The following is a 10,427-nucleotide window of genomic DNA, read 5'->3' as shown; positions in this document are numbered from 1 at the left end:
CAAAGAAAATTGCTTCTTTGCCTCCACCTCTCTTCTCCATCCCCTTTTCTTTCCACTCTCTTCTCCCTCCCAACCTCCCTGCCAGCAAAGGTGGAGACAGTAAGAGAGAAGATGATAATAATAACAATGTCTTTAAAGGTGGAAGTGAGAGAAAATTAATATTTCAATGAATACATAAAGACAAGATGGTATGGTAGTAATATGAGCAATAATGTATTTATGATTAATGGAATTTACTGAGGTACATTAAGCACTGCAATGTTTTTTCACATACACATGCATACAGTATATGAGGCATGAATAAGCTTGCAGTGAACTTGCAATAAGCTTGCAATAAATGCATTTGTCTTGAGTGCAAGTTGCTAGTCCCATTTTAAATATCTTGTGTCGTGTAAAATGTGTTCTATGTAAGATTTTATACTGGATCAGTTGTATGTTTGTATTAGTAGTTATGTTGAATGTATTTCTGTAGAGTAGTTTTCATAATTTCTGATCTGTGGTGATGAAATTAAAGTGCACTGATTACTAATGTTTTTGATGGGTTCTAATTAAAAGTGGTTGTTCTATGGTCCAATCTTTAATTGTTTCTTTGATTTGATTTAACTGAATTTTGATTTGTAAGTAATAGTAATCATAAACTATAGTAAATAGTATTGTTCATTTATAACTGAGATAGCTAAGATTAGTAAGTAGAGATTTGTTGATAATTAAGTCAGGGTCTTTTGAAGTGTTTTCAGGCGTATTGAAGGATTAATATTTTTCCCAATAAAATCTGCACTAACTGCCCTATTTAATGAGGTAAACCATTTCTTTGGTGGCTGCACTCGAGTCATGTAAATAAATAATTAATAATATAGACAAAGTACACATTTTAACTTGCAGTACAGCATATGATGGAGAGATATTTGTGCATTCAACAAATTAAATCATCTTGTGTCATTTCTTACAGCAGAATTAAGCCGAGTTGAAATAGGTAGAAAGGTTAGATCTAATCAACGTGTAAATACAAGTATCATTTCCCATATAGTATACACAATATACTAAAAAATAAAGACTGAAAAGATAAGCTTTCTTTAGATGCAGCATCTAATACAAGTGTAATTGCTTTCAACATGCAAAAAAATCTATAAAATACATATATTTTATTTTCTGATGAACATGCAAAGATAATTTTTAAATGCTTGAGATAGCTATTTATTACTTTACAGAAATTATGGTACTTTCTGGTCATCTTCAAACTTGACCATGTTGCCTACAAATATAGTAAAGTTGGCCATCAATATACAGTTTGTGTACAGTATGGGCTACTCTCTTTTTTTGCATATTAAAAATTTGCTGTTAATTTACTCAACCTCAGGTCAGTTCCAGCTGTTGTGGTTTTTGCCAAGAAAAGATTTTCAGTGAACTGCTTAAATTTCTGTTCCTCATATGACCTGGACATATATGTTTAGATTATTTTTATGGTGCTTTTTCAGTCATTTTGGAGCTTGACAGACCCATTACTTTTTATTTACCATTTCATGGAACAGAATAGGCTTTGCATTATGGAAGAAGAAACGTCATATGGGTCGACTTAATCTCAATGAACAAAATTACAATTCTCATTTTCATGTTGCACTGGACATGTCTTTACCTTTAAATACTGGATATCTTTGACAGAAGTAAGCTCTGGCAGGCCTGCTGTGAGCATCAGAGCAAAGAGTGTGATGAACAGATTTCCATTCTTTCTCAGAATCAGATACGCCTCCTCACAGTATTGCCTAAAACTACACACATATACAAAGCACTGTTAAATTAGCATCCTATATCATTAGAAATGATGTACAAATTGTGCATTAAGAGTGAGCGAGATAATATGAAACACACAAAGTCCTTTTTTCACTAACTTTCCAAATTTCTCGGTGTTGCCTGTTTTTCCCTGTTGAATCACGTGGATGAAGTCATGTGTGAGGATGAAAGGAACACGTTCTCGCTTGATCCCAAACTTGGACTTAAAGTTTCCTAGGATATGGCCGAAGTCTATGTGGAAGAGCTGAATTGCACACACACATTAAATAAATAATAAATATCAATACGATAATCATCCTTTTAATCTAAAAATAATCAAATTTCATTTAAACTATTTTAATCAACAGAAGACCACGAAAGATTAAGTAAGAGTGCCATTTTCAAGCAGCATATATCTTCTGGGAAAAATTACATTCACGTGGCTTCAAGTATAGAATGGTTTTCCAACTTACCTGCCCTGTACTGCGAACCATGATGTTGTCGCTATGCCGATCACCAATGCCCAAGACGTAGGTGGCAACACAATAACCAGCACACGACAGAGTGAACTCCTCAATGGCTTTGTCCAAAGCATCTCTGTCAACACATCACATCACAAATTAGTTTCGACTCAAACAGCAACTATATTTAATAAGAACATGACTACTGTCACTTCTAATATAAAAGTTCATATGGCCAAGAACTGCTAGGATGCTAGAGCTAGATAAGATTATTTTGCAACATCAAGCTTTACCATTCAAAACAAATTATCTTTAGTAATACTGGAATTCACAATAAGAGATGGCAACCACATGAAGGCTGCTAATCAAAAGATTCAGAGGTCATTATTGTTAAAAAATGATTGCTTTCCATTACAACTTGCATGCATATTTACAATGTTATGATGGCAAATTAAACACAAAATTATTTTTTCTCAATTCACAAAAATATTGAAAAACAGATAACTAATGTATTCAAATAATCAAAAACTGTTCATGTGACACATAATAGTCTACTACATGTCCAACTCACCCAGAGTTCTTGTCTTTAAGCCAGTTCAGTAGAGCATCTTTATTGAAGGCAGCAGCGGCGGCCATGTTGCTGCTTGTTTTTTGGATGTTCGCAATGGTATCAGCTGATGACACAACCTCAATCAGACCAGAGTGATCTCCTGTCGCCAAGCAACCATAAGGCACAATTCTACAAGTCATTTATGAAAAAAAGAAGAAAAAAAAAAGTATATATAATTTGAAAAAACATCGCGTAAAAAGATCTGATGCAGTGTGCACATATCTAAATGTAATTCCGCAAATGGACACTTCATTAATTTTCACAATTTATTTTAATATCGAGAGCCGTAATAGATTTTGTTCAATTGTGCAGGGGCATTTTTTGCTCCTTTATTTTGAATTTGTCTGCCATTTTTATTCAGTTTGGTGGCATTTTTGCTAATTATTTTCCAACTCTGCACATCATATATGTGGCATTGTTTCTAATGTCAACAGGCATTCAAGTACAATAATTTAATTGTTAGGTTTATAAATGTAATGCAAAGACATCTGTAGTATGCTTCCAAATCCACTTTCAATGATTGAGGACAACATATTTTGAATATTAAGTGTGAAGTAATGGAAAAGGGGCATCACAAAAATCCAAAAGTATATTCAATTAAACAATGTTCAGTGGAGAAGAAAATGTTGAACATGAGTGTCTCTTCTCAAATTACTTTGATATTATTTCCCTTCTTAACCACATGTAAATCTAATTCACTCAACACTCACATTCTTACAAATAGAAACATAAGGATCAACAGAATATACACAGATTCTTACACAGACACAGACAGACAGACAGACACACACACACACACACTTTACCTGAGGTCCAAGTTAGCCTCCTTCCATAGCAGATCCATCAACCTTAAGATCTGTAAAGTCAACATGTCCTGCCGCAGGTCTGAGAAAGGCAGATATTAAAAAGTTTTTTGAATCTAATCTTGTGAAAGTGTTTTGTCTTTGCCTATTATCTGAGCCATCTGTCTCTCACCATCTCCATTTTTGAAGATGATGCCCACTGTGTCTCCTCCCAACAGCTTGTTGTTGTAAACAATCCACAGAGGTTTCATTTTAGAGTCCATGTACTTACACCTCTCCACACTGGCAGAGAAATAGGAAAGTTAGAGGTAAAGTTCTTCTTACTGTTGTATGCAGTATTTTGTCTGAAATTACTGCAACAATTTAATAACATTAATTATCAACATAAAAATGTTTGTCTATAAAATTTTCCATCAAAATATAACAACTCGCTCAGTCCATTCATTTTCAGTAACAAAAGTGATTCATCCTACAACGTTCCATAAAGAGAAAAGCAATAAAAAAAAGTTTAATCTCTTCCATGTGAAATCAAGTGTGCTCCTGGAGGGCCATCTTGCAAAGTTTAGCTCCAAACTTAACGAAATACAACAGAACAAGCTAACCGGTCTCATGTCTGAATATGCCTACTATACTATGTGAAGAGCAGTACGTGAAATCAGTAGTATGTCCAAATTTAAAGTATTCATAACAGTATTCCGGATTAGCATTAATATTCAACAATGTTTGTCTATATAATCTTCCATCAAATTATAACTGACTGGTTCTTTAAAACCACTTTCATTTTCAGCTGACGTCACTAACCCCAATTATTTCTTAACTCCTCCCCCCAACCACCCGCCATACAGAAACAACTTTTTCTAACCTGATTATTATGGAAGTGTAAAGGCCTTTGCATATTTACTTTTTTATTAAAGCTATTTTATTCATATTTAATTTTTATTAATTATGAAAATAAACAATTCCTCCACCAACTGATATAGTTCATTAATCTTATGAAATTCACCTGATTGTTCAGTGTACTAGTTTGAAAACACTATGCATAAAACAACACACACACACACACACACACATTGTGTTTCCATGTTTTATGGGGACATTCCATAGGCGTAATGGTTTTTATACTGTACAAAATGTATGTGTTATTGCCCTACACCAACTGTTCCCCTAAACCTACCCCTTACAGGAAACTTTGTGCATTTTTACTTTCTCAAAAAAACTCATTCTGTATGATTTATAAGCTTGTTTCCTCATGGGGACCTCAAAAATGTCCCCACAAGGTCAAAATTTACTAGTATTACTATCCTTGTGGGGACATTTGGTCCCCATAACGTGATAAATACCAGGTACACACACACACACACACGCACACACACACACACACAGATCTTACTGTACTCCAGCGAGCAATATGTTGGGGTTGAGAGGTGATTGCAGGTCGGAAAGAGTCTCGATGAATCCTGTCTGTCTAAGGCAGGTCATCATGGCCTCTTTAAGATGAGCTTGTTTTGTCTTAGTTTTTATGGTGCCCAATTTAATCAGCTCACTTACAGCTTTCAGCTTATTGAGAGCTTCAACCTTCAAAATAATTACAAAAACACCGTAATGTTAAGTTCCACATAAAAACAATCACATAAAAAATTAAAAATAAATACCAAGATGAAAATAAAATCTAATACTTTTTTTTTAATTTAGAATGAAGAAATGTGCAAAAAACAATGATGCAAACACATTTAATGAACAAATTCATTTATATAAAAAAAATAACATGTTTTGATGCCTAAACAAATCACATTGGATGGAAACACTGATTCTACTTTTTTTGGTTTGCATTAATGAAATACACTTGCATGGAATCCCAGCTAGTGTGTCATTGTTCAAGATGAAAAGCCTGTAGTTCTTTGAAGGAATGTACACTTTACAATCTAGAACTTAATACCATAAATGTTTAGTGATTTTTAGATGCTGGAAGAGTAAGGAGGCCTATAGATGTTTTTATCCAAAGCGAATTACAGCTGAAAATTACAAAAAAAGTGACTGATCCTAGTGGAAGTCCCATAAAGTGGTAAGCGATAAAAAGTTTAGTCTCTTCCATGTTAAATCAGGTGTGTCCAGTCCTGCTCCTGGAGGGCCAACTTGCAGATTTTAGAACCAACCTTAATTAAACTCACCAGAAGAAGCTAATCAGGTCTCGTGTCTGAATATGCTTACTATACTAAGTGAAAAGCAGTATGTGTATTGAGCAGTATGTCCAAATTTACAGTAAATACTTCAAGCGATTCTAAAGTACAACTCCAATACTTCACTATTTCATGAGGCCACAGGAGAGCAGGCTTGAGTGACAAGCAAGCTGCAAAATTCTTCATCAAATCAAACTCTAACAGTACACAATGTTTTATGCCGTGAAGGTCTGCAATATTATCATGAGGCAGTTGTGTTAGAGCAGGCTGCAGCCAAACTCTGCAGGAAGGTGGAAATCTTATTTTTGACAATGCATCAAAGAAGAGGTGACTCATTCTGTGATCATTTGAACTGTACTTTTGACTTTATTGTGAAATGTCCAGCTGTCATTGTTGGCTTTGCTAATAAGTTTGTCCATGTCTGGCATTTGCTCTCGTTATTTTTGACACGGTTCCCTTTAACATATAAAAATTTGCTGACCAGTAGTTGGCCTCTTTGAACCTCTGTTAGTAGTGTTGCTTAACTCACTTATCAGAATGCAAACCAATGTCCATTACAGCTGACTCAACTTTGTAGCTGTATTTGTGATTGGGATGTAAAAACTTTGTTTTAATGTTGCTTTGACCTCCATCTTCTGGCTACATCTATAATCTGATTATAGTATTCTGTAGTATAGTACAGGGGTGGCGAACGTCAGTCCTGGAGAGCCGCAGCCCTGCAGAGTTTTGCTTCAACCCTAATCAAACACACCTGAACAAGCTAATCAAGGTCTGAAGGGTTACTAGAAAGCTACAGGCAGGTAAGTTTTAATTAGGGTTGGAGCTGAACTCTGCAGGGCTGCGGCTCTCCAGGACCGGAGTTCACCACCGCTGGTATAGTATATAGCAGGGTTCCTCAAATCTTGCCCTGGAGGGCCAATGTGCTGCAGAGTTTAGCTCCAACCCTGCCCAAACTCACTTACCTGTGATTTTCTAATGATCATGAAGACATTGATTAACATGCTCAGGTGTGTTTGATTAGGGTTAGAGCGAAACTCTGCAGGAAAGTGGATCTCGTGGGCCAGATTTGAGGATCCCTGGTATATAGCATAGTATATAGTAGTATAGTATTCTATAACCCCAATAGTATTCTGAATTATAAAATACAATAAATGCTATCTCTGAATGAAATTTAAAAAAGAAAATGAGAAAATGAAATGAGAAAAAATGAAAATAATGCACCTGTTTTTTGAGAACTTCTATGTGTGGGATGCAGCCTCGGCAGTATGCTTCCAAAATCAGAGCAAAATGAACCGACACGGCTGGCATGTACATTTCAGACCTGTAATGTACAACACCCGCAATCATAAATTCTAGTTTCTGCATAAGCATATTGAAATACCAGGTGAACTAATGCATTTACATATTCCAGCTTCTTCACATGTATACACTTGCCTGAGATGCCAGAAGAGGAAGTGGCCAATCTTGCGGCTGGACTGAGCGCGCTCCAGGAGGAAACGGCTGAGGGCGCAATCATAGTATGGCTCATAGCGCAACACCTGCACAAGCTGCAGTAAATACTGCAACAGCTCATCATCACTAACACACACAGAAACAAACATTTGGGATTTCAGCATTTCTTATGAGGTTCTTTGACAATGTGCTCTCTGACAGCTTGGACTTCTCACCTCATATCTCTGAGGCAGATGACTGCAAATTCTCTGACATATTGGTCAGGGTAGTTGAAATCCAGAAGTTCTAGGGCATCTCGAGGGCTTAGTTTGGGCCAAATCTGCAGCAAAGCCTGTAGCTGCAGCACAACAGAGAGCATTTTGAAATGCTTGAGTTTCAACACATCTGTTGGTTAAGGTCAATGTGTATGTTTGTGGGTATACCTGAGCCATGTCTTCATGTTTGCTCCATTTGACAGACAGCAGTAGTTTGGGGAGAGACTGAGGAAAGTTTTCTCTGCAGTCGTAGCGAAGTGTCCATATCAGATCTTTCTCATTCTCACAAAGCTGAGAGAGAGGATCCCTCTCCATGATCTCCTTTAGCTCTATGTAAAACTTCTTGCCCCCACGACCCTACAGACATTCATTTCAATATATTAATCCAGACAACTCACAGACACAACAGTTTTTATATGGAGGTAATGATATTAAAAGGGTCCTATTATGTTTTATTTTTATATTTTCAACTTCCTTTAGTTGTGCATGAAAAAGATCTGCAAAGTTACTAGGTACAAAGTCCACTGCAAAGGGAGTTATTCTCTAAATCAGTCAGCACTGTTTTTAAACTCCCTCAAACCCTCGATAGCAGTCCTGAGTTTTGTTCCTGGAACATACATGTCGCAATATCCCACATTCAAATAAATCCCACCCTTCACAGACATAACCGTGCTTGTGTGATTTTCACATTATTTTGGAATGTTCTACTCCATAATATAATAGTGTGCATAAGCACCAGCTCCGCAGAAGAAGATCAACACCTGCTTCTACATCGCTGCCTGTTCATTGAAATCACCCAGTGATTCATGTATGCAGTGTTTACGAGAGAGGCAAATGCAGGTCGATGCAGAAACCAAACGATAAAGATGGCTCCGAAGACAACAAGACGCCGTGCAGTGCCAAGGTGTGGAAAAAACACTTTTTTGGTCTTTGCATTGCCTTCCTTCTGATCCCAACATTAGGAAAGAGTGGATGAACTTTATTTTGAATGAAAATCCAGACAGCATCTGTAAAAACTTGAACCTTTGTTCATTTTATTTTACCGTGGATTTGTTTACAAACAAGTAAAAATTCGATGTGGGATTTTCAAAAAGATTGAAACTAAAAGACGATGCCGTGTCGACTATATTGGATCCGACAGTAATGTCGCAACATAAGTGTGAGTAACTGTTTTCATTACGTGGTCACTATTGCTTTGTCTCTTCTTACAGATTGTTTGATATTAATTGAGTTGTTTACACATTACGCATGACCTAAATCATAGCAGCGTCCATCTATGAGGAATGTACACTGTCAAATATACACAACTATTTGCAATCATAGCAGTGGGCATTTACTTCCGAGTCTACAATCTGCCATGCCTATTCAAACAGAGTGTTCTGATCTGAGGGGGGTTAAAAACAGGACAGAAAATAGCTTATTACTTCTAAGTGATTATGTTTTTTTATGTAAAAAATCTTGATAACATTATAAGTGGACCCCAGAGAACGGTACAAATTAAAAAACACATTTTACCATTGTCATGGAATCACTGGCTCCAGCTATTTCTGCAGCTTTTTCCAGGATCTATGGGAGAAAAAACAAACAAACAAACAAACAATTATACATATCAGAACATCTGGTAACATGACAAGTGTTGCCTCATGTTTGATTATGAATGTCTGTAGTGTCAGACCCAGATGGCACACCAACGGATAGTTCACTAACAGTCTAATGCACACAAAAAGCTAAGCACTTGCTAAAATCAGTTGTTTGCCTGACTGCCAAGCAACATCCAGATGTGAAAGTTCACATTTTTATTTTGTTCAAGCAGAGTTTTGTTTGAAACTCACAGTAGAAAGTCAGTCTCACATAACAGGACTTTTGCAAGGATACACCAAAATTTGGTCACTGATAAAATGGAACAGAATAAAATTCCAATACAAAAAAAAGTTTTTCTTTGAGACTGCCATGTTATTATTATTATTTTTTTTTTTTTACACGTTTATATATACACTGTAATTATGTAATTAATAAAGTACCTAACAATACAGAACCTAACAATAACATTTGTAATTATAAATATATTTTCACATTGAATTTCCAAATGAATGTAGAAACAACATAAAGACTGTATATATTAAATATTTGTTTAATGGCATACTTTTCCTGAGTGCTATGAATGAAGGAAAGCATCACTGATACCAATACCGATGCCTCTATTAAATAGATTTTTTCCCCAATTGTCATTCAGCATTACAGTAAAACGTCTCAGGTTACGTATGTATTCCGTGGGAACTTCGAACTGCGTCCTCTAGAGGTTGCTTTGAGGAACGGTATACCCACGCCGCCATGCTGAGGGGAGTGCCTGCCAGAAACCACGGCGAGCACTAAGTACCAACTCTACCACAGCCATGGGAGTTGCTCCTAGGACGCCTTGACGGCTGTCAGTGACATTATCCCCTTCGGCCAAGGGCCTGAGCTGCATACCCTTAACAACTTACCTGTTAAGGGCTGGGCTGGGCTGGGAAGCCCAGGCCTAGGGCAGAGCTCAAGGCTTGGAATCGGAAGAAAGAGATTCCTTTAAGGGGATATGGCCAGGTACTGTTGTCAAAAGACCCAGTACTTCGGTACCAAGTCGGTACTACTTTAAAGACACCCAGATCAAATGAAATAGTTCAAGCAGGTAAGTTTCATTTAAATTTTTTATATTTGTGTTTCACCATACATTGATTTATTTGAGGCGGCCCGCCACGATATCAAAACTCACAGCCACAAATAGATTTTCCAAAAGGCTTTGACTTTGTTGAATAAACATGAGCACTGCACCACGTGTCAAACCCGGTGCGGGTGTTTTTATACCACTGTATTTCTGAAGGAAACGACTGTCTTCAGAAAATTATGGATGCCATTTTCCTTTCATC

General features: G+C 36.6%; 1 protein-coding gene across 4 annotated transcripts in view; it reads right to left on the bottom strand.

Moving 5' to 3' along the window:
* The window catches only part of pik3cb (phosphatidylinositol-4,5-bisphosphate 3-kinase, catalytic subunit beta), a 52,011-nt gene that overhangs the window by 2,048 nt on the left and 39,536 nt on the right, over positions 1 to 10,427 (bottom strand). For all 4 annotated transcript variants that reach the window (XM_016442755.1, XM_016442758.1, XM_016442756.1 and 1 more), the window contains 12 exons: positions 9,040 to 9,090; positions 7,693 to 7,881; positions 7,486 to 7,607; positions 7,253 to 7,396; positions 7,040 to 7,139; positions 5,032 to 5,216; positions 3,814 to 3,923; positions 3,645 to 3,723; positions 2,800 to 2,967; positions 2,241 to 2,364; positions 1,887 to 2,032; positions 1,634 to 1,766 (listed from right to left, as the gene is read on the bottom strand). In XM_016442755.1, coding sequence (XP_016298241.1) covers positions 1,634 to 1,766; positions 1,887 to 2,032; positions 2,241 to 2,364; positions 2,800 to 2,967; positions 3,645 to 3,723; positions 3,814 to 3,923; positions 5,032 to 5,216; positions 7,040 to 7,139; positions 7,253 to 7,396; positions 7,486 to 7,607; positions 7,693 to 7,881; positions 9,040 to 9,090 — 1,551 coding nt within the window. The remainder of the gene's footprint in view (positions 1 to 1,633; positions 1,767 to 1,886; positions 2,033 to 2,240; positions 2,365 to 2,799; positions 2,968 to 3,644; positions 3,724 to 3,813; positions 3,924 to 5,031; positions 5,217 to 7,039; positions 7,140 to 7,252; positions 7,397 to 7,485; positions 7,608 to 7,692; positions 7,882 to 9,039; positions 9,091 to 10,427) is intronic.

The sequence above is a fragment of the Sinocyclocheilus anshuiensis genome, unplaced genomic scaffold (assembly GCF_001515605.1).
Source record: "Sinocyclocheilus anshuiensis isolate Anshui unplaced genomic scaffold, SAMN03320099.WGS_v1.1 scaffold1257, whole genome shotgun sequence".
NCBI classification, from domain to species: Eukaryota; Metazoa; Chordata; class Actinopteri; order Cypriniformes; family Cyprinidae; genus Sinocyclocheilus; species Sinocyclocheilus anshuiensis.
This window is presented reverse-complemented; position numbering and strand designations above follow the sequence as displayed.